At 34.4% G+C, this 25254-nt stretch overlaps 1 protein-coding gene across 1 annotated transcript; it reads right to left on the reverse strand.

Moving 5' to 3' along the window:
* Window positions 1-13742: 13742 nt before the first annotated feature.
* Window positions 13743-23111, reverse strand: LOC131066440 (ABC transporter B family member 19-like). The gene is made up of 11 exons (XM_058001194.2): window positions 22821-23111; window positions 22410-22464; window positions 20340-20515; window positions 18118-18318; window positions 17710-17969; window positions 17304-17617; window positions 16980-17203; window positions 16412-16770; window positions 15814-16256; window positions 15484-15725; window positions 13743-14957 (listed from the first exon to the last, which is right to left on the reverse strand). The coding sequence occupies exons 1-11, from the start codon at window positions 23109-23111 to the stop codon at window positions 13743-13745; spliced, it is 3780 nt and encodes a 1259-aa protein (XP_057857177.2).
* Between the last annotated feature and the right edge of the window lie 2143 nt (window positions 23112-25254).

Genomic DNA, 25254 nt, shown 5'->3' on the forward strand with positions numbered 1-25254 from the left:
ACAATTTCCATCATCTTCAAGTTGATTGGGCATGAGGAAAAGATTACATACTCTAATCAAACTCACTGATAATCTAGACCACATCTTCTTGATCTTGAACTAGTATATTATTTAGCCAATTAATCTTAAAGATCAACACCATGCTTATACTTTCTTTGATTTATCTTTTTAATGCGATGGCAAGGATCAAAATTATACCTTGACCTATAAAGAGAAAGAGGATACAATTGTATTTCTTCATTAGATTTGTTACTTGTTTGCATTGAAGGACATGACTCAATCATCTTCCCAACAATGAGAGGAAAAGTTACTTCGGCTCTGTATGCTTGATCCTTTGAATTTTTTCATATGTAGACAAATGCCTTGTGACCTCAAGATATATCATCTTATCAGTGGGATACCTTGGGATCTTGTAATGACATCTTACGAATCCTTGAACTTGGATATATGTAAATTTGGGAAATTGAATGTACCATGAACCAAAATTCTTCACTGAGTCCTTAGCTTCTTGTGTTAATCTTTGATGAGTGTCTCCTTGTATAGTTCTGACAATACATCTAAAAGGCCTCATTTACTCTTTTAAAATAAGATTTCTCATGTAGATGCAACTACAGGTAGCAATCGTATACTTTGATTGGATCTTTCTTATTTCCAATTAACCCTTTAAATATTAATATTTTGTACTTGTAACTTCTTTCTAGCATATAGAAAACATATGAACTCATGTAGAAAGACCGAGTGTGCTCCAAAATTTTCAACTACTCATCCAAATTATCATCATGTTGATTATTTTAGCCTAGTTTATCATCTTTACACTAGATGTGATTTCTTCAATGTAATAGAGCGCCTATGACTAAAAAATAGAAGCTTGAGGAGTTCCCATGACTTAGTTCAACAAAAGGACAAGATCTCCATACTCTTCCTTGAAATCAATGTGAAAGAGTTTCTTTGGTATTCTTGAGTAATGATTTCTTGACTTTTCCAAGCATTGGCCATTAATTATCTTTGCACAAGATTCAGTCTTCACATCATAAATCTTCATTGCATCCTCTTTTGATTTGTTAACTATAGAATTATGATCAAGGATTCAAAATGCTTTCTTGATTTCTATTTCTCCAAGACATGCTAATACTCTTCCATCGGGATCCTCTATTTGCCTTTCTTGAGGGTTGTAATGTTTGGCGCATTCCACCATCAACTCATTACATTGGATTGCAAGGGGAAAATCAGTTGCTTGTACAATTCCATTGCACATCATCTTCCCTACTATCATTGATGGTAAGAATCCATCAATTCCATATATCACCTTCTTGAAGTCTCCAATATGTACATGTCCAAGGTTGGTGTCTCCAACCTTCTTCCATTTTGAACTAATCTTGGACTTGGGCAAAACTTCCTTGTAGTCATACTTGATTTGAGCATTACACGAGATACCTCCCAAAGCTGACCTCTATCCTTATGTTGGATACAAATTGAATCAGGTAGTTTTAGGACCTAATCCCACTTTCATTCAAATATTGGAATACAAAAGAATGTAAACGAGTGATCCTCTTTGACTAAATATTGTGTAAGAGAGTCAAGGGATAATTTTAGGGTTTCTATTCATTCGCTGCTATGAAAGGTAGTGTGCTAAATGTGGGAGAATATAAGACTATGCTAATAGGATGAATAAAAGTGACTAGAATAGTAGTAATAACAGATTGAGAAAGTAACAAAATCGAACTAGTAAGTACAAATATGAGAATAAGGATTTGATGTGTACCTAAAACTAAGTATTGAGATTGTTTTGACAAGACCAGGATGTTGTATGCCCTGGTCTGAGAAACAATGTGGATCTACAATCGGGGATTCTGAGCTCTGAGACTGTCTAAGAGATGCTTGTGACATATGGAGCCAAACAAGGAGGACTAGGGTGTGGGGTGCCTTTTTCTTGGAGGACCAAGGCATGGGACACCCTGGTCCTTGAAATCTAGGTTCAATTTTTGATAGAGAGCCTACACATGTTAGCTGATATCTCCTAAAAATTTCTTGCTATGATGAAAACCTATAATATACCTACAAGTTGAAAATAGTGTGCTTCTGGCTTTATAGGGTTTTTCCTTAGTCAAAACCCTTGTTTTGGTGATTTCCACCTCCACAAATAGCCAATGTTGTAATTGAAAATTTGTGTGTGCTCTTGAATCTGATGTGTCTATAAGATTGCTATGAGCTAAATGCAAACTAGAGTTCTACCCTATGTTTTGAGAAAAACACAAAATGAGTGTAATGAGAATGCTTTGAATCATAAATGTAATGCAAATCTAACCAATAGTGAAAATCTAAAAAATTAATATTATGTAGATTTGTAGCTCAATATGAAGACATAGAAACAACATGAAATCATACCAAATCCTAAGGAAGAGGTACACGCTAATCAATAGTTGGTGATTCCATTATTGTTCTTCACTGACTCCTAAAGCTTCCATGGTTGATGAATATGTTGATGAAGAATTGATGAATGAATGAACTATAGATCCGAGACTTCATAAACAACAACACTTTCACCTCACAAGGATCTCCTTTCAAATTGCTAGATTAGGGATCCTCAAATGAGGAAAATAAAACAACAACACTCGCTAGATCAAGGGTCCTACCAAATTTAGCAATTTGAAAGGAGATCCTATTGTCCTAGGAGTGGTCATTTTTGATGAAACATGTATGGATGTTTCTTGTATGAAAAATGATAAAATGTAATACAATGAATGCACACATGTGAATATAAATATGAAATCGAGAAGAAAAAATAAAAACATATGCCGCTTGCCTCTCTTCTTCCAATTCATCATTAGGTGCATTCATCAATGCTATAAATGATCCTAGTTTTCATTATATGTAGAAGACAAAAAATATAAGACTATATCAATCTAGATGTATGCATATAAAAACATAAATCTAAATCATGCCAGAATAACTCATATCATCTCTTGAAACTATTATATCTTGATTAAAATTGTGTTCAATTACCCTTTCTCGATTAGGTGTCCTCGAGAATGACCTTGGAAACTGAGGTAAATTAGCCACGCATGACGTACCCTAAAAGAGTAACATAATATAAATTAACACATAATAATGTTAACATATAATTTAATTCATCACAATTCAAATGATATGCATATTCAATAAAAAATGTAAACAAGAGGTGTGCAAAAAAGAATATCGTATAGCATTCTAGGCCAAATGAAATGATCGTAAGGGTGACATTATTTAAATGAATTCGAGGTATTATTCTATTTTGAAATTCTACAAAATGTTTACCTTTGATGAAGATGCAGGTGCACTAGTTGTGGCAAGAATGGTCATTGACATACAAAAAATTGCTACTAAACCCTGAAATGCATAATGTTCAAGCATCAATTTAATTCAATCTATAATTAAAAATCTATTTACGTTTACACATTTATAGTATTTAATATTTAATATATTCTAAATTCAATTCAACATACCTATGTCTGAGTGGTGAAGGCCTGCTCCATCAAGTCATTTATGAGCATGATGCAGACAAGGTAGGGACATCCAATGAATGAAATCCCCGCCTTGCAACCTATAACACAAACACCATGAAAGATATCAGTAATTGGTTCACACAACACAAGATATAATCGGTAAAACAGAAAGAGAAATCCTTATAATAGTTTAATGAATACATATGCCCTCAGGATTTACACATGTTGGACCACAGCCTAGGATTACAAAATAATTCTTACAACTCAAAACTATGATTCGTAGATCATCTGCTTAGCAATTCGGCCTTTGGTAACAGTCTGGACTGATCCAAACCTCAGTCCCTCTGAACTTCAATCCCCCCGAACCAGAATCTCTTTGAAAACTACATTTTCTCTCGATCTCTTCTTCCTCAGACCTCTAATCTGTAAAATGAATCTCCAAACTTCGTCCTTATACCATCCGCAAGCAACATCAACTCGAGCAAGTCAGCCAAAGATCAACCGGTTCATGATGAAACATGCAAACAATAAGATGTCGGCCCAAATAACAAATAACACTTCTGATAATGCATAGAACTTCACAATGTTGGCATTTGGCATAACCAATGCAGATATGCTCATGCAGTTGAAGTTGGATGACTGCACCGGTAAAGGATAGAAGTCTATTTGTGATTAAGAGATTGAGATTCTATGAATGGATGACATGATTAGTTATTTGTGTTGTCATCGTTGGCAACTGATGTTCCTAATGTTTTTGTTTTGTCATTAAGTGATTTGGTTTACCAGAAGATAGGGTTTACCGACAGTGAGCTAAAGTCTGTGAATCAGGACTTTAACTGGTAAGGCATAATTTTTTTGATTGGATCGATCGATTGGCAATGATTGGTGATTTGCGGTTTGGATGATGAACTTGTATCATGGAAATATGTATGTGTCTGGAACTGGAACTTGTGATGATTACCAGAAGGCGTGTTTCAATTTCTGATGAAGTTTTGTTAAGGTTTTAGTAGGGTTTAAGGACCAGTGAAGAAATCATCAAACCAGTAATGATTTATGTTATCACAATGATTGACAACAAGTCTACTTAAAGTTGGTAACATGACACAACCTGCGTGAAAAATTTAATAGCCGTTTTAACGCGATTCAAGGAAGATTTTCTTGGAAATGAGAAAAATGCTTTGGAGATTATTTTGAGGATACAGATCAAATTTTCGTGATGAGTTATGATCAACCAACGATTGATATTCCATTGTAATTTGTTGTTATGATCTGGATAGTGATCTACGATGATCTTTTGTGATCTTAATCTAAATTCATGATGTAATTAGGTTTTGTGGCTGACCTAGTTGAGATGGCTATTAATGTTGACACAATTGATGTTTATTGTGTCGGAGGTATTAGAGAATGTGTTAAGCCATCCAAGTGAAGTGTGTAATCTTCTTGAGAGTTGCAGAGTGTTGTGTATAACTGGATCTGATCAAGCAAGCAGAGAAGTACAAGAAAATAGATCATTTTCTTACTGTTGTTCCCTAATAGTTGCAATAGGTTAAATCCCTTGACCGGGTAGGTTCTAACAAGCCTTAATCATTTAAGGTTATGTAGCGTCGTAAAATTGCGACACTTACAATTTCGACTACATTTGGGTCTTCACGATGGTGGCGCAACACTAAACCTGAATGGAGACCCCGAAACCTATTTACGACATCAAAAACTGCATCTTTTTGCACCTTGGCCTGATCCTCCTTGCACCCTGCTGTCCCGGGAGGTGGGACCATGGTGCCCAGTGCCCTGGTCCCTGGCCCTATTTTGGGCCCGGTCTCTTCTTAGGCATTGGGTCTTCAAGTTTGCAATTTGGAAAATAATGTTCCTAGGTCGGCCTAAGGTCGAAAAAATCAGTCTCCTAACCCTAATTGACAAGTATATAAACTACATTTCCCCTTACGAAAAAAAAGAGGAAAAAACATATGTGTGCAAGAGGCGGAAGCGATAGGCAAACATTCAAACATTCAAGCATTCCTTCAAGCAATTGAGCATTCTAAGTCTCCATTCAAGGCTAGGTGTTGCATTCAAGACAAGGATTCAACCATTGAAGAGGAGATCACTTACAACTTACAACATACAACATACAACATCATTACACCTTCGCATGTAAGAATACAAACATTCTTACAACAAGGTATCAGTACTTGATTACATTACAATCATTTACATTTACAGCATTCTCATTTCTTGGTTAATTCCAAAACCGGGGTGTGACCTGAAGGCAAACCCCTAATCCCTAACCCCCCAATCGTCCTCTCTTTTTTGTGTGTAGGTTGCAGGTACGCGGCTGTAATTGAAGATCTGGAATCCTTGTGCAGAGACGAACAGATCCCCCTTCGTTTCGCCGATTTTTCGGAGGACCGTGTGCACTCCGGGCGCCATCGTCCCATCAACTTTCGCTCAAACTTGCAGGACAACATCATCTCGACATTTTACTGCTAATTTCAAGTCTGTAGCTTCATCCCGTGTCTCTATCTCCGTCTACAAGAGAATCTTTCCTACTTTTACCTACACTCCTAATTCAATCCTTCTATCTACATTCTTTACAAAAGAGGGTATCCTTGCTATCTCAACCCTTGAAACTCATTTAGAATTCAATCTTGCATTGTGTGGGATTGGATCTTGTGAGTTTCAACCCCTCTTTTGAATGTAAAGTCTCTCCTAAGTGAAAACCGTCAATCCTAGTGACCTCCTTTCTCTCTCCTTGGAGTGGGGGGAACACCTAGGGTTCGATTTTCCACTTTATAGGTTAGTCTTCAAAGGGTATGCTCAAGAGGAAGGTGAGGACTATGGTGAAACATTTGCACCTGTTGCTAGATTGGAAGGTGTAAGAATGCTAATGGCATTTGCTACATATAAAGGATTTAAAGTCTACCAAATGGATGTCAAGTCAACCTTTCTAAATGGGATTCTAGAAGAAGAAGTATACATTGAACAACCTGATGGATTTTCTTTGACCGATGATAAAGACATGGTGTGTAAATTGCACAAAGATTTGTATGGTCTTAAGCACTCACCAAGAGCATGGTATGAGAGATTACATGCACATTTGATCAAGATTGGATTCCAATGTACCAGTGAGGACATCAAAATTTATTTCAAGACTGATGGAGACAAGATGCTGATAGCAGAAGTGTTTGTTGATGATATAATTTTTGGTGGCAATCATGATATGTGTATGGACTTTGCTGATATAATGAAAAAGGAATTTGAAATGTCTCTAATCGGTGAAATTAAGTTCTTTATTGGCTTACAGGTCCAACAACTAGATGGTGGTATATTTATTTGTCAGACCAAGTATATCAAAGAGGTGTTGAAGACTTTTGGCATGGAAGACTGTAAACCGGTAGGTACATCGATGGTGACTGGTTGCAAGTTATTAAATGAAGATGATTCCCCTCTTGTTAGTGAAAAAGAGTACAGATCTATGATTGGCAAGATACATTATGTTGTTCATAGAAGACCAAACATTTCTCATGCTGTTGGATTAGTTGCAAGATTTCCAAAAGAGACTAAAGAGAGTCACATGGTGGCTATGAAGAGAATTTTTTTGGTATCTCAAAGGCACAATAGACTATGGTTTATGGTATCTCTATAAAGGTGATTTTACTTTGAATGTCTTTGCTGATGCTGATTGGGCAGGTAATGTTGATGAGCGGAAAAGCACAACTGGTGGATATTTTCTACTTGGAGGAAGATTAGTGGCATGGACGAGCAAGAAACAAACTTGTGTTTCTCAATCTACAACTGAAGCTGAGTATGTTGTTGCATCCATGAATTCCACACAAGCAATATGTATGAGACGTGCTAGAAGGATTCAAGATATATATGTCAAAACCAATGACTATCTATTGTGATAATACAAGTGCAATCAACATTTCTAAAAATCCCGTGTTACATGCTAGAACCAAGCACATTGAATTGAAGTATCATTTCATTAGGGAAAGAGTTCAAGATAAGGAGGTGAAGATGGAATATGTGAAGAGTAAAGATCAGTTGGCTGATATCTTTACTAAGCCCTTACTGAAGACTACTTTTGAGTTTCTTAGAGGTAAACTAGGGGTTAGACCCCTACACCGGAAGAACTAGAATGATGGAGATCCATAAATTTGGTGGATTTCATGTTTATTTTACACTAAGGATTGATGAAGGTACATGCTACTCCTTTGGGGAGCAAGTCTGATGTAAAACTCTGATTTAATGCTCTGTTATAATTTTTTGATTTATGTAGCAGACATGATGAAAGAGGCAAAAACAAAATTAAAGACAAGTGATGCATTTACATCTTTGGCATTGTTGTCAAAGGGGGAGGAGAAAGGAATAGAAATAAGATTTAGCAGACATGTGAGAAGTTGAAGATCAGATTGAGTGAAGCATTGGTTTAGGGGGAGATGTCAAAAGGAGAACCAACAGAGATGTGATATCGGCAAGCAAGTTGGTGATGATGATGGTATTCTGATTGTGTATCTGATTAGTGTTGCCATCAATGCCAAAGGGGGAGATTGTTGGCATTTGGCATAACTGATGCAAATTAGGTCATGCAGTTGAAGTTGGATGACTACACCGGTAAAGGATAAAAGTCTATTTATGATGAAGAGATTGAGATTCTATGAATAGATGACATGATCAGTTATTTGTGTTGTCATTGCTGGCAACTAATGTTTTTGTTTTGTCATTAAGTGATTTGGTTTACCAGAAGATAGGGTTTACCGACAGTGAACTAAAGTCTATGAATTAGGACTTTAAACGGTAAGGCATAATTATTTTGATTGGATCAGTCGATTGGCAATGATTGGTGATTTGCAGTTTGGATGGTGAACTTGTATCATGGAAAGATGTATGTGACCGAAACCAGAACTTGTGATGATTACCAAAAGGCGTGTTTCAAATTCTGATGAAGTTTTGTTAGGGTTTTAGTAGGGTTTAAGGAGCGGTCAAGAAATCATCAAACCGGTAATGATTTATGTTATAATGGTGATCGACAACAAGTCTACTTAAAGCTGGTAACATGACACAACTCGTGTGAAAGATTTAATAGCTGTTTTAATGCAACTCAAGGAAGATTTTCTTGGAAATCAACAAAATGCTTTGGAGAGTGTTTTGAGGATACAGATTGGATTTTCGTGATGAGTTATGATTAACCAACAATTGATATTGCATTGTAATTTTTTGTTATGATGTGGATAGCGATCTAAGATGATCTTTTGTGATCTTGTTGTAAATTCATGATGTAATTAGGTTTTGTGGCTGACCTAGTTGAGATGGCTATTTATGTTGACACAATTGATGTTTATTGTGTTGGTGGTCTTAGAGAATGTGTGAAGTCATCCAAGTGAAGTGTGTAATCTGCCCGAGAGTTGCAGAGTGTTGTGTATAACTAGATCTGATCAAGCAAGCAAAGAAGTGCAAGAAAATACATCATTTTCTTACTGTTGTTCCCTAACAGTTGCAGCAGGTTAAATCCCTTGACCTGTTAGGGTGTTTCTCAAAAGAGTGTTAAATCCTCTCACGAGGTTGATCCTAATAGATCATCAAGCTCCTAATCGAGTTGCAAGGAAAATCCCCTAATCGGGTGACTCCTGATAGGGTCTTCTCTTAACCGGGCGTATTGCAAGCTTCTAACAAGGCTAAGCTCCTAACAGGGCGTACTTATGAAGAGTACAAATATTTGTGGGTGCCAACTCCCACCGTGGTTTTTTCCCTATTTGGGTTTCCATGTCAAAAACTTATGGTGTTCACGTGTGGAATATTTGTCATGTGATGTTCTTGTTTATATTTCATTTCATGCATTATTTCTGAGAAACTGGTTATGATGTTTTATCAGAAGTTTATCAGAGGTTACCGGTATTGATAAGAAGTAGTTTGAGAAATTGTTTTATTGATATGGTTAATGAGTTGGTAATTGATCAAGTTTATATGATTATTTTGGTGGTGAAAGTATTGGTAAATGATTTGATTAAAGTGTTAAGCAAATCTGATAAAGAGGTTATTAGATCTGATTACAGAAGTTGAGATATTTGTTATATAGTTTCAGATTTGAGATAAGCTGAAATAACTTTGATTTTGAGTTTAAGTTTGAATTGGTCTTAATACTGATTCACCCCCCCCTCTTAGTTTAAGACAACGATCTCAAATGTGATAAATCCAAATCCACAACTCAGAATAAAAAAAATGAAGAAATGCAATGATCTTTAAGCAACTCCACTGTTAACTGCTCCAACCAGATGAACTGCTGCAATGCTCCTGCATCAACCAAATGAACTACTCCGGTGCTCTTGCATCAACCAGATGAACTACTCAGGTGCTCCTGCATCAGAGCACCACATCATCAAGTGTACCAACTTGACAACTAGTCCCACAATGTGTACACTCATGGGAGATCGAACCATCTCCATGTGTAATTGTATCTACCCAAAAACATACATGGTAATAGGTGGGGTACAGGTGAGAGCTAGGCACACTAGAGGTAGATGGTCTAGTTGCTACACAATTGTCTGGACCAAGAGGCTGGGATAGCTGTGTCCCATGTTGGGTGATGGTGTCAGTTAGTGCAGTAGCTACCAGAAGAGTCTCCATTTCCATAGACTCCTTGAAGCCTACATGGATTGTGACGTGAATAATAGGTTTCATAGCTAGTGGTATATGATTTGGGTGGTTTTATACCCACCAAGCTGCTAGTCTATCCTAGGCAAAGCTTCCACCTCTACTCTAGAACTCCCTCATATCAAAATAATTAGGCATATGATCAAGGATGAACACACTATATAGTTTTCTCAAAAAATATAAAGGCACCTCATAATTATTGCTAGGAGGTTGGTTGAAGGCCATCCACCACCTATCCCAAAAATTAGTTTTCATGGGCATGTGATTACACCAATTTATAGGAAACCTCTTTGAATTAAGATGTAGAGTCTCATTGGTTTGAGGATCAATGAAAAGAGCACATATTTGTTCTTTTCTTATTTCTTTAATTTTTACTTCATCATACGTTAGACCATGTGCATAATAGTCGAGATATGAATCCCAATATGTTTTCTAATCAGTTACATGTTTGTAGATTTTATTTACACTTGTTATAAATGTTTCTAAGGTCGTGGGAATGGATGCATGGTGTTGGTGTTTTGAGGCCTTCAACCTAGACACTAATTGAGAAATGGTCACTCTATTTTGTGCCAGACAACCTAATAATTCCTCCTACGTGTTTTAAGAAGGGTTTATTGAAGGATTCAGAGGATTGCCCATTTGAGGGATATCATTGGGGTTTCCTTTAGGGTTATCAAGAGGCAAATTTTTTTCAAGGGCATTGTTTTGAGCATTTGATAACAATTTTAAAAAATGAAACAAAATTAATAAAAAACAATGAAGTACAATGAAATTTTAAATAAAAAACAACTAAAAATACAAAAAATAATGTTGACTTACCTCTGTGACGTTGTGGCGTGATGAATTGGTTAATAACAACAAAAAAATGTATGGGTTTTGATGCCCTTTTTGAAGGGTTTTGAGCAAATTCTTTGCATTCGTAGGTTAGAATGACCTAATCGGGATTTAAAAAAAAAATTATAATAAAAAACACGATTAGGTTACTTTGGTTTTGAAAATATGATTGTAGTTTTATTATAAGTTTAATACATTTGGGGTTTTAATTTTAAAACCCGGTAAACATTGAGGCTTGGATTTTTCGAACTGTAATGTGTTAGGGTTATTTGAAAAATCAAATAAATTGAACGCATTACCTACGTTTTTGGGTTTTTTTTGGTTAGTGGCCACTTTTTTGTTCACCATCTTGGTGCACATATCCATTGACTTGTGAGTGGTAAGACATAGTTTATGTGAAAATATTGGTTTGATGTAAGTAAGACTTGGTATTATACTAGTCACCCAAGTTATTCTCATGTTCCTGATTAGATTTGACTTGAAATTTGTATTACTACAATTAGATCCTTCCTATGAACATTATAAGTTTAGGAGGCATAAGGAGAGATAATGTAACCTTATACTTATGCTTTATTGTGTAGATATATACATGTATTCACTGTGACCATATATTTAATAAGGACAAGAAAAAAATGCAATTTTAATAATAAAAAACACATTGGATTATGATAGCCCACACGGCCCTTATCTACTATCCTAACCACATAATATTCGTAATTTTTTTTTGGTATTAAAGTTTATTCCTCTACCTTGTTTTTGTTTGTGTAACATTATGGTTGTTGTTTGTCCTAAGGGCATTCATATCAGGACTAATACACACATCTTATTTATTTCTTTCTCATAGTGATGTATTTATGAAATACCAAAAGTACCTTGTAATTAAGAAACTAAGGGAAATCAATCAAATATCTAGTTAGTGGAATCTAGTTACAAACATATTTTATAAGCACAAGATTTTTTGTCAAGTAATATTAGCCACTAAATTTTTATTTCATTTTAGTTTTTATATCAGTGGCACTAAGGCTTCTAATATTACATTTGCAACTTCATTTCTAGTCAATGATATTATCTTAAAAAAGATTCAACTTTGCCTCATCAAGGTCCCTACTTACAATGCGTAGTGAAAATGAGTCATTTCAATAGAGGACCTAAATAGGGAAGGAAAACTATTCCCAAAATTCTACTTGCATATCATATACTTGAAAATAAAGAATATGAAGTATTTGAGAAGAATGATTACATTTATGAAGTCTAGAAATAAATTATACATAATTTTAATTTACTTAAACAAATTTATTATGTGTGTTAGTGATGGTAACCCATCAAGCTTAGATCACTACTTGGGAAGCTCAATCAAGGTTAGAAAATACCACAAACTATGTGGATTGGTTCTTATATGATAATTAGAGAATACTGTCTAAACACCAAAATTCTTTGTGTAATTTTCCCTCTTTAGCTTTTCGTAATCAAGAGGGCGCTTGGACTTTAGACTCGTTCATTGATTTTATTTAAATCAAATGTTCCCATCAAATACAATTTGGTGGACACATAAATATATGCATATTCTTACAAAGATTGAGGTATCGTGAGCGATTTTATAGAGCCATAAGTTGACAACATAGGTCAAAACAAATGATTTAAATATAGAGATTATAGTGGAGAAGAAGTTTATTGGAGTTCATTAACAATGGGAATGGAAGAGGGCAAATAATAATATGAAAAATAGAACATACATCTTAAGCCTGACAATTTGGGTAAAATATTATCTATACCTGATATTAATGGTTGTTCCCTAGCTTCTAGTTGCCCTTTCTCACTTGCTAGACTCTAGTCAACTCCTTATCCACACTTTCTTCTTCTTCCTCTCTAATTCTATGCCCAAAATGTGTTTTTTTTTTTAGGTCATGAGGTTTTGGGTCTACTCTATGCTTTGATTTTATCTCACGACCTACATATTTTGATGGTGAATGGAGGGCCAATATGCCTCCTTAATAGTTGGTTGAGACAAATATATGGAAGGATATATAGAAGTTCGTGTTCTTGGACAAATATATTTTAGTTTTTGTTTTTTGCACCTTAATTGTTGGTTGAGACAATGGAGTTCATCACCAACCCATAGTTATCGACACTTAGTGAATAAGGATAGAGAATTCATCGTTCATTGATGATAACTCTTATATAATGTTTAGGCTGAAGATGAGAGGTTTAATTGACTATAGGGTAACTAGCTAAGAATTAAAACACAACTTGCATCAAACAGAAAAATTAAATAATCCATATAATTCCGCATGATCTAATGAATATGAAGGCAACGTTAAAAGACTTTATAGCTAGTCTCAAGATAGGTTGCTAGATTGTTGCACTTGTTGCACCCTTGGCACATGCAAAAACCACTCCAATTTCACACACATAGATCATTGATACTTGATTGTCCACATTATAACTTGAATACATATAAAGATAACCATATCGTAGACTTTAAAAATACCAATATAATATTCAACTACTTGACAATTGTAATAATTAACAATTAAATATTAAGTCTATAAAATAGATCATTAAATCCAGATCCGTTCAAAATGTCAAATATGATTATAGTTTCAATGTGAGAGTTCCTGCCTTAATCTAAATTACATTGGAATGCCAAGTGATTAACAGAAACGAAAATATGGAGTTTGCGATTTCATTGATAAACGCTTTCAACATAATTTTGATTATAAATATACCTCGACCCTAAGCCAGGGTTCAATTACTAAGTAATCTGTAAAAACAATTACAGTATTATTCCTCAACTTCATTGGTAGTTATCTTCTGCAAAGTTAGCATCTGGGTGTAAAGTCCTCCCTTGGACACCATGTCTGAATGACTACCCATCTCCATAACTTGCCCTTTCTCCATTACTGCAATGACATCTGAATTCACAACTGTAGATAGCCTATGAGCAACAACTACTCTGGTGCACTTGCATGAATTGTAAAGTTTATCTAATGCCGCCACAATCAGAACTTCTGATTCAACATCCAAAGCACTTGTAGCTTCATCAAGTAACAGAATAGAAGGCCTTTTGAGAATTATCCTAGCTATCGCAATCCTCTGTTTCTGTCCGCCAGACAGCTGAGAACCCTTATCTCCCACCAGTGTATTGTATCCATTTGGAAGACTGCTCACAAATGTATGAACATTTGCTTCTTCTGCGGCTGCCATGATCTCATACTCTGAAGCACCTTCATTCCCGTATAGAATGTTTTCTTTAATTGAAGTGGAGAATAGCAAGGGCTCTTGTTGTACTAATCCAATGTACTTCCGGAGCCATTTTAAGTTGTACATTTTTGTGTCTCTTCCATCTATGAGAATTTCACCATGTTGAGGATCATAAAATCTTTCTATGAGGGCTATGATAGATGACTTGCCTGCTCCACTTGCACCCACCAAGGCCAATGTAGTGCCTGACTTTACAGAAATACTGAAGTTTCTGAGAATAGGAACTTCTGGTCTGGATGGGTAACAGAAACTCACATTTTTGAACTCAATATGGCCTTTTATGGATTCAAATTGCATGTCACCATCTATTTGGCGGTTTGTTCTTAGTACATTCATTATTGGACTGAGGACTTTCATGGCCCTGAAAACTGCAGGAATAGTTGTCCATAGCTCAGTTATGGAGGGCACGGTTAATGAGAAAAGTTGGTATGCTCTGACACTATTTTTAAAGGTGGCCTGATGTTTTTCAAGCAAAATTGTAGTGTACAAAAGTGCAACTGCATGGGCAACATTCCACAAGAGGACTGCTATGCCTTGTATGAGTCCATATTTCAGGCTTTCTCGTCTGCTTTTCTTCAAGGGCCTCCTTAAACAGTTTTTGACAGATTCAATTATTTGATCCTCATAGACAAACGAGGCTACTGTTCTAATGTTTATAACTGCTTCGCTCCCCAACCGGCTTATCTCTGCATGGGCTGTGGCTGAATCAGTTGCAAATCCTTTTGATGACCAAGCCTGTCATGAATTAAACACAGCTTAAAAAGTCAGGAAACAAGCAGAAATTGGATAAAATTTTCAGGATTTACTTCATAGAGCATTTACTCCAATAGTTCCTGCAAGTGATTGAATTTAACGCTTATCTCAATGAGTTCAAAGGGTCTGCCACCACATCGGATGATGTTCAGATCGGTGAAGAGGTGGGATTGAAACTATGCCACTGATATGAACAACTACATTACATAAATAGCCATTGCTATGGTTCATTTGGCTGTTTTCAATTCCATCTCTTCACTCTCACCACAGCAGAGGAGAAAGGGAAAGGCAAATGAACCATACAATAGAGTCAATGCTCACTACCAGGCTCTTTTTTAAAGTTTTGATCCCACCTCTACACCCTGACAAATGGTGATGAATTATTGAATGAAACTATAAATATATCTCTAGTCAGTTAGCTCATTCAAAAATATCTTATGCTGAACTCCATATGCACAAATTATTAAAGTGTCCTTATTAAGGAGTATATTTGATAAGATTAACATGCCTGAATGAGTCCCCCAACGAGATGGCAAGGCATTACAGCCCATGCCACCAAAGCCATTCTCCAATTCACGATCATACTGACTACGGTGGCAATCAAAATGGATGATATGCACTGCACTATCACAGACATACGATCGGCTATGATTGACTTCACTAATACTGTGTCATTCATGATGCGTCCACTGACCAAACTTGAACTATTTTCTGCCTTATCAAACCAGGAAATTTCCTTCCCTAGTATTCCTGCAATCCCAGATTGTTTGTTACACTCCTATCTATTTCTTGGGCAAAAACTAAAAAAAAGAGCAAATCAGAGAGTTCATTAACTTACCAGAGAACAATGTCTCACGCATGGTTTTCATGGCCCTCTCCCCAACTTCTCCAAAGAAAAAATGTTGTACTGTATGAGCAACGATAACTAAAGCTCCAATGCCAACAAAAATTTCTGAATATGTTTCCACTTTCTCCAAGGCATGTGGCTTATAATAGGTAACCCCAATAGTCATGATGGAGAAACCAAAGAGAGGTTTAGATATTCCAGTTGTGGCTGCTGCGACACTGCCTGCAACAATCTTTCCTACTTCCCATGCGTTCATTTTAAATAAAAATCTCAAGATTGATAGCTGTCCTAAGTTTTCTGGCCCTTTAACCTTGTCAGCAAAAGTGATTGTAGAATCTGTAAGACTTGCAGAGTTTTCCATATTGGGATTCATGGGAGATTTGATAACATGATCATTTTCTTTTGTAAGATTACTTTGGGTACCTTTTTCAAGCCTGCTTAAAATGAAAAATCAGTTGCTTAGTAAACGACAGACAATTTTTGTAAACTATGTAGAATGGTATGACCTAAATGATAAAAGCCAATGGGCTTTCATGGCAGATTCCTCGGATCAACAGAGGACTTTTCCCTGAAGTAGATTAATACCAACCTGTTTTCGTCATTGGCTGCTGCTTTTCCAGACGTGAGATTCTGCAAGCTTATCATCTCTGAATACAATTTGCTTTTTTTCAATAGTTGGGTGTGATTTCCAAGCTCTGTGACTTTGCCCTGTTCAATGACTGCAATAAGATCTGCATTGACAATTGTGGAGAGGCGGTGAGCAATCACCAATGTAGTTCTGTTGGACATGATGTTGTCCAGAGCTTCTTGAACATTCCTTTCAGATTGAGAATCAAGAGCGCTTGTTGCTTCGTCCAACAAAAGAATGCAAGGATTTTTCAGTATAGCTCTAGCTATAGCTATTCTTTGCTTCTGCCCACCTGACAATTGCATTCCTCTGTCTCCAACCTAGGTATTGTAAAAAGCAGATAAACAATCAGAATTTATTTTCATAAATAGGATAGAATCCAAACTCTCCAAACTGGCTAATGTATTTCAATAGAATAGAAATCAAATTTAAAACACTTAAATAGTAATTTTATAATTTTAATGTTTAAATATAGTAGTAAGATTGAGAGATCAGATGAGTCGTAATTTCTCATCAACTTGTCAATTACCTGGGTTTCATATTTGTCAGGAAGTCCAGAGATGAAAGAGTGAGCATTCGCCTGATCTGCTGCCCGTTCGATCATGTCAATGCTTGCGTCCCATTTGCCCATTCTGATATTATCTCTAATACTAGTTGCAAACAGACAAGGTTCTTGCGCAACCAGACCCACATTTCTTCTCAGAAATCTCAAGTCCAACTCCTTGATATCAATCCCATCTATCAGTACTTTACCTGATCAATGCCAATCAGATTTATCTCATTACTAATGCTACCAAATTTTACTCAACTGCTACACAAACAGGAAAAAAGAAAGCCCACAGAATCTACATACCTTTCAATGGGTCATAAAATCTTTGCAGGAGAGAAATTACAGTGCTTTTACCACACCCACTATTGCCCACCAAGGCCACAGTCTTCCCTGCTGGTACGGACAAAGAGAAACTCCTCAGTATAATCTTTTGTGGCCTAGAAGGATATGAAAAGCGCACATTATGAATATCTATGCATCCTTCCAGCTTTTCCAGTGTCTTTCCCCCTTGTTCATAACTTATCTTGGACTTCCTTTCCATAATTTCAAAAACCTCATAACCTGCTGCCTTCCCCTGGCTGAAGGCTTGCAGATCTGGAGCAGCGAATGTAAGTGATCTGTGACACAAATAGTAATAAGTAAACATGGAAGATTCATCTATTTTAATCAATATTAAAGATCTAGGCTTATATGAGTTAATCAATCTTACAATCCTCCAAAGAGTATACACATGACAGCAGTGATGACTCTGGCTCCATTCGAATAACCATGAGTCACCACCAGTGCTCCAATCCAAATCATGAGAGCCCAAGAGAGGTTTGTTGTGGCATTCAGTACACCTATTCCAAGGCCCTTGGCTAGAGCCCCAATTTTGCTCAGTTTCATCTGTTTCTCTAAAACCTTGGTGAATGACTCATAAGCTGTTTTCTCTCCTATGAATGCAAATACTGTTCTTATTTGAGATATAGTCTGCACCATTGCCATCATACACATCAGTGTTTGTTACTATTGATTCTATTCTAAATCAAATTAGATGTCATGGATTCAAAGATTGAAGCTAAGAAATAGTGTATGGTTACATTAAACACTAATGGGTGTGGCTTACATTCCGACTTACCTCTTGGATGATGCTTGTGGCCTCGGAGGAATTAAGTTGTGTTCTTTGAAAGTTAGATACCATGGTTTTGCTGTAAGTAGCACCAATAATGGCTATAAGAGGCACTACTAGTATGGTTACCAGAGCAACTTGCCAACACATGGCAAAGGCAATAATAGCCCCGATTACAAAAGTAGAGACACTGAATATGAAATGTCCTACCTGCACAATTTTCAGTCAGAAATTACAATGGCATATTCATAAAACTTCACCAATCTCAACTTCTACGAAGAAAATTTTAAGTGTTAATCAAAAGCGTTTATTCATTTAGTAGCTTTTGGTTTTGATTGTGTGTCTATTTTTTTAGCATCAATGTTTCAAATCACACTCTGTGATATATCATCAGGACGTGATAGAGTGATTGTGTGTCTATTTTTTTTAGCATCAACGTTTCGGATCACACTCTGTGATCTATCATCAGGACGTGAGAGAGTGCACGAGAACTTGCAATTTTACATCTCCTGCACTCCATCACATCTTGATGATGGATCACAAAGTGTGATCCGAAATATTGATACTATGAAAAATAGACACACAATCAAAACTAAAAACTACTAAATGATCACATTGGTGGGAGGATGACAACAATAATCACGGTTTAGGTTACTGAGAGTAAATTATCACTTCTTAGTAGTGGAATTTTGTTTTCACATTCCGCTACAATGCGACTGCACAAGTTTACGGTCTCAACGGCTTTCTTTTCAAATTCAAATCTTTTCCAGCAGCTTTTTGCTAAGCGAGTTTGCCATGTCACCTATGATCTCATATTGAGTTGGCCTTTCTAAAAGCAACAACATTTCCCTCATCCATCTCGAAAAGACAACCTGCAGATCGCCGTCATTGCAAGTACAAGGCACGCATTGTCCGTTGGGATGAGCTCATATTTTCCAGCCTCAAGATTTGGCACGATGAAAGACAGACATTCCTTGTCACCTTTGCAGGCGCTTTTAATGCAAGGAATTTTGCATTAAATACACTTTGAAGCCAGTGCTTAATCGCTTTTATTTGGCTTTCTTCTTAAGATTATCAATCTGCTTTCTTTCTACAACCCTCATCACAGAAGCCTAAGCTAGCTTACAGAATCTAAGCAATGTCTGAGAAGGAGCCTTTCGGGTTTATTATGAGTGTTTTCCCCAGACCAATTTCATGCTTTGGAGCCGATAGCCCCATCTCACTCTTTGCCTCAACCCGCCAAGTTTCTTTCAGACAAATCACGGACCTGAGATTGAAGAGGCTCCTCTTAGTTCCAGAGCCAACGGTTATCCCGACCTTTAAGCTCATTCTAGGGAGCGGGCATATCAGCAGAGATGAATACCCTCAAGACAATACTAATATTTCATCTCGGTTTGTTGCCTCCTTGATGGATCTCAATCTCGAAAAACAGAGAGTCTGGAACCTTACCAGACAACTCTTCCCAGGAGACATCTTGCTTGAATTGCAAAAAATTCTAAACAAAGCTCAATATGATTCTGGTGCTCTGCGTCCGAGTGAGATAATTCTATTCAATGTCTTGGGAGAGTTGATAAAATTTTATCCTTTTCTACTAGACCTAACGGGAAAGGACCTTCAAAAACACAGATCCTTTGCCGCCATGGCCCTAAGGTTTCTGAAATGGAGGTTTCTGGGTGACAATCCGGAGGACACGGGCAAAGAAAAAGAATTCTTGAGTTTTGCTAGACTCAACGGTGTTCTACCATCCAAAACAGAAGCAGAGGATTCCCATGTGGCGTAGAGGAGGCAAGGTTGTGGACGAGGGACCGGTCATGCTACTAGAAGAGGAAGGGGTCGACCTCCACGAAGGGGACATGGATGGGGTCGTGCTAGAAGCCAATCCGCTTCTCCAATGCCTCCTTTCATGCCTCGAGGAGAGGATTAAACAAATAGGTTTTAACAGGTCTCTTTGTTTTTGAAGCCTGTTACAGAACACATAGTTGGCTATATTTTTTACTTGAGAAGGATAAGTGTTTTGTAATCAGCAGTTAAACCTGCTCCGAGTTTAGATAAACTCAAGGCTATGAATGTGGTTTTCATCGATATATTATCCTGGCTCTGCCTATTATCGACCCCCCAAAAAAACTACTAAATGAATTCAAATGAATTATAAGCATTTATCTTAATTTTATCTATTTATCTATTAACCTACAAATTTCTCAAAAAGGTTGAGGTTTTACCAAACAACTCACCTTTTCACCAATAGCATCCTGTATCAAATCTATGTGATCTGTAATATTGGAGATAACCTTGCCAATATTTACATCTGTATCATAATAACTTATTTCTTGATTGAGGATCGCTTTCATGAAATGTAATCTCAGTCGGGCGGATTGCCTCTCGCTAGTGTAAATCCAACAAGCCACTTCTGCAGTCACAAATAGCAGTTGAGATTAAGTGCATATAAACATCAAGTGTTTCTTCAACTCCCAACAGATATAGAGGTGTTTTACACTAGTCTTATGTCATATTAATATAAAATTTTAACTTTTTAATTTGTCAACTATTTACATATTAAAAAATATGAAATGAATAAATCAAAATATTTTTTTAATAAATAATATAAAATATGTTATTCTTATATATAATAACATTAATTATATCTGTATTTATTTCTTATATAATATCTATGAGAATGATATTACTTTTATATCTTTTGAATATATGAATAACAACACTCTTTTTTAAGTAGAGAATATGAGAGGAGATTGACCCACTTGAATTGTAATTTTTCAATGTATTATTTAGGGTTTTCTAAATTCTTATACTAAGGGAACATGTAATTCAATGTGTTATGGGAAATCTAAAGTAAAGTATTATAATTATGGCTAGAGAGATCGCACTCAATTGATGAGCTAAAGATTTTGAGAATGCCATGATCTATGCAAATATAATTAGCAAGTGAGCAAGATTTCACATGTATGAATAGGTTAATTAGCATTAATATTATTCTAATATAATAATTATTTGTATTTTAATTAAAAATAACACAATATATTATATTTTAATATAATATTAAATAATATAATATTCTATATAATATAGAATATAGTTTAGTTAGGATTAATATAAATGTAATACATAGATTATTCATATATTAATAATTATTATTTCTATTAAAAATAATATAATATGAGAAATAGTTTAGTTAGGGTTAAATTGTGCTATTAATTTAATCTAATCTAATATAATAAACAATAATTTTTTAATTAATAATATAAATACAATATAATAAAAAAATAATATTGAATATAGTTTAATTAAAATTAAATTATAATATTAAAATAATTTAATTTAATGTACAATTTGAGTTGGTCTAGTGATAGAGAACTTGTTCTCTTGAAAGAGAGGTCACAAGTTCAAATCCCACAAAGAGGTAGGCTATGTACATCTTATCGACTTTGACCCATTACGAATAAAATAAAATAAAAATTAATTTAATATAATTATTAATATAAATATAACATAATATTAAAAATACAATTATAATATAATATTATTATTTAATAAAATTAATTTAATAAAATTATTAATATAAATATAACATAATATTAAAAATACAATTTTAATATAAAATAATATTATTATTTAATATCTATAATGATTATTTTAATAAAATATTATCCGAATTATATTATAAGAAAGGACAACTACATTCTCCTAAAAATATGGGAACGGTTTTCATTGCAATTTATGCCTTTGCATTTTGTGAGATTTCAAATATGACCAATAAAAAAATTAAATAATTTATATTTTTAATAGTCATATAATTTAGAAACTAACATAGATATTTACACCTATGAAAATATGAAATAAATAGTTTATTAAAAGTGCAAATAAAAATGATCTTAAACACATCTATGTAAAATCACCATCTCTCCAAATAATATATTTGATTTTCTTCATTGGATAAACATTTTTGTCAAAAACTATGAAGTGAAATAGATTTTTAATAAAACTCCAAAATCTTGAATATCTTTTTCAAATTTTTTATTTTCACAAATAAAATAAAATATATTTATCCAAAATAAATATCCGATTTAAAAATCTTTAAAGTTAATTTATTAAAAAAAACATTAATTTGTAATCAATCTATTTATTTAAAAATGGTTATATTGACAATATTTATATATAATTTTTTAATAATTTCACATTTCTTTTATTCAAAATAAAAGAAACACATATATATACATTGTAAAACTCCTTAATATCATTATAAAATACCTAGGGACATCAATATCAGTTTATAAAATTACACTGACCTAAGAAACCAGCAGGTAGCATGCAGGCAGCCAGGTACCAAACATAAGGAAGAATCTGCAAATAAAATATTTTAGTAAGTAAAAAAATAATATTAAACCATGAAATTTGCTAAGCTCACAGAATCGCATCTGCAAAAATACTTAAAAATCAACTCTAAACGTCATTAAATCTGGTACAGTAAATCAAGGAGGAGAACGAACTGTACTTATAAAGAGAACCAAAAATAAAAAATAAAAAATTATATAATGGTTATTTTTATACAAAATAGCGATTGATCAAAAACACAAATTTGTATAACAAAATTGTTTTTAAGAATTTTTTTTTGCTGTACAACAGCATTGAAAAAGTAGATTAAGAAGATCGAATCAATAGAAATCGCGCGAAGATAAACAGTAAACAGTAAGCAGTACCTTGTAGAGAGCCTTGACCGTAGCATGAGTGTCATTTTGGTGGGTACCAAAGGCATGAAGAGCCATTCCTAGGAAAAGATAACCCCCTGGATGAGCCAAGCCATGGCCTAAGCCTCCAATGGTCCCCAGGACCATTAGAACAACATCTATTGAATCTGCATATGACAGAAGGCGAAAGAATGAAACTGATCTGATACTATTAGCTTTACTCTTTTTGCTGCCATTTTTTAATTTTACATTATCTCCTTCATTTCTAAAGCCATCTTCACTGACAAAAGAAATATCATCCATTTTAGTAAAGGTTCATGTATCACCCTGATAATTAATATCAAGTAATAATAATGTGATGAATTTATAGTTAGGATTAGTAATTCTTATATTATATTATTTGAGATGCGTCCAACCAGTTGGGCTGATTTATCATTGAATTGCACACCCACATAGTTAATGGAAACACCGAAACAGAATATGCTAGCATATACTGCAAATGGCTTTAAAAGTCGATCACTCTATGCATATATTATCAAAATCGCTTTTGAAGTCGATCACTTCAAAGCAGATATTGTGGACTTAATGTCTGGTAATACAACACAAAACATGGTGAACAAGTTTTTCTCGAATCTTTGAGGTATATTGAGTATGGCCTGTTGTATGAAGGCGGCATATTTTCTTACCGTCCGGGAAAGAGACTTTTTCGACTTTTTTTCTGTTTTTAATTTTAGCGAGTTTAGGGTTTAACTTTATTATATTTTAGCAGTGAGGATATGTATCCAAAATATGATTTATTGATGTTTATGTATAAATTATGATGTATGAAGATAATTTTATTTTCATTAGTGCATCTTAAAGACTGGATAACCATTTCTACGAAATTATGACTACTTTTTTTTCATTGTTGCATCCTAAGGACTGGATAGCTATTTCCACGAAACTATGACTACTCTTAGATTTTACGGCAAAAAAATTTCTTCTAAGCCCTTTTCTCTTGGCAATGCTTATTTAGGGATCAAAATGCACCACCCGTTTACAACATTTATTTAGGAATCAAAATGCACCACCCTTTTTATTCGATAACATCTATTTAGGGAAAAATGCACTGCCCTTTTTATTCCACAACATCTATTTAGGGATCAAAATGTATGTTTTTTGTATTCATTAATTGAATTGAAAATCAGCTGTTTTGTAATTTTCAATTTATTTAATAAATAAAGAAGCAGTGCAATTTGATTTCTCCAATCATATTAAGTTAAAATAAAATACACTCATTTAGGTTTATATTTTTAAATTTTTTTTTTAAAGTCTTATGTGGATTATGTATTGTGTTTTTAGATTTAATTTAAAATTATACTATTGGTGGTTGTGTTTTTTAACACATTTGAAGATGTGTTCTTTTATTTTCATCTTTTTAAGAATAATCTAATATTAACATAGATATCTAAATTACATCTATCTAAAATATGTCAATAGATATTAATCTTGAGGTGATCATATCGAAATTGTTATGAGAATAGATAGCACCTCAAAATTGATATCTCTTGATATCTTTTAGATAGATATATTATCATTCTTTTCTTGTGTTTGTATAAACTATTATTATCCTTTATAGATAAGGAAGTCTATAATACTAATTGAAATTTATAATATAAATCACATTTTTTCAACATTTTTTAATCATTTCATATTATTCCAAATATGCAATATACATCAAGTAACATAATCTTGATTTTATATTTTATTGCAAAATTTGTCTAATAAAAGTCATTTCATAAATCAATATATATTCTATATTATGTTCTTAATTTTTAGATGACTTCATCATCATAATTAGTTGGTTCTATTATTATTGACACTATTGCATGAAAATCAAACTAAAACATGTTTTCTACATTCAAAGTAAAGAAAATTATTAATTTCAATTGGACGTAAGAGGTAGTTAATTCAACTCAACATTTTGCCTAATAAGACCTTGTAACCCTTAGTGTAGTACCAAAATATACCAAATTGTTAGCTAGATGTGAGTGAGGATGTTTTCTATATGCTCATGTAACTTATTGATAGTGGTTGGCATGTCTCTTTTTGACAAATATAATTGATGAATTATGTGTATATGTCTTATAATTTAGCATTCATCATTTTATATCTAAATTATGAATATTGTCAAAAATAATGATCTTTGTATCAATTTTTTTTAAAAATAATGTAGATGAACTCTCCTTAATCATAATTCTAATTGTGAGCTCCAAATTGTAGAATCAATCTGCAAGAGGAGAAAACAACAAACAAGCACACACATGAAATGTTATGTTAGAGTTAGAAATCCCAAATAGAAACTAAACTAAGTTAGCTTCAAAATTAGAAACCCCAAGCGCGTCTCATGTTCCTCTATCTCCAAGGATCCTTCAAATCAAGGTGGCTCTCAGCTTGGAAGAGCACT

The sequence above is a fragment of the Cryptomeria japonica genome, chromosome 11 (genome assembly GCF_030272615.1).
Source record: "Cryptomeria japonica chromosome 11, Sugi_1.0, whole genome shotgun sequence".
Classification (NCBI taxonomy): domain Eukaryota; kingdom Viridiplantae; phylum Streptophyta; class Pinopsida; order Cupressales; family Cupressaceae; genus Cryptomeria; species Cryptomeria japonica.

What these genes read in the sequence shown, in the direction of transcription:
- LOC131066440 (XM_058001194.2), bottom strand. Translation starts at nt 23,111, where the DNA reads ATGGATGATATTTCTTTTGTCAGTGAAGATGGCTTTAGAAATGAAGGA. An exon ending in CGGTCAAGGCTCTCTACAAG is followed by an intron (nt 22,465 to 22,820) that starts GTACTGCTTACT and finishes TTTTATTTGCAG; the next exon opens with ATTCTTCCTTATGTTTGGTA. An exon ending in CTGACAAATATGAAACCCAG is followed by an intron (nt 16,771 to 16,979) that starts GTAATTGACAAG and finishes TACAATACCTAG; the next exon opens with GTTGGAGACAGAGGAATGCA.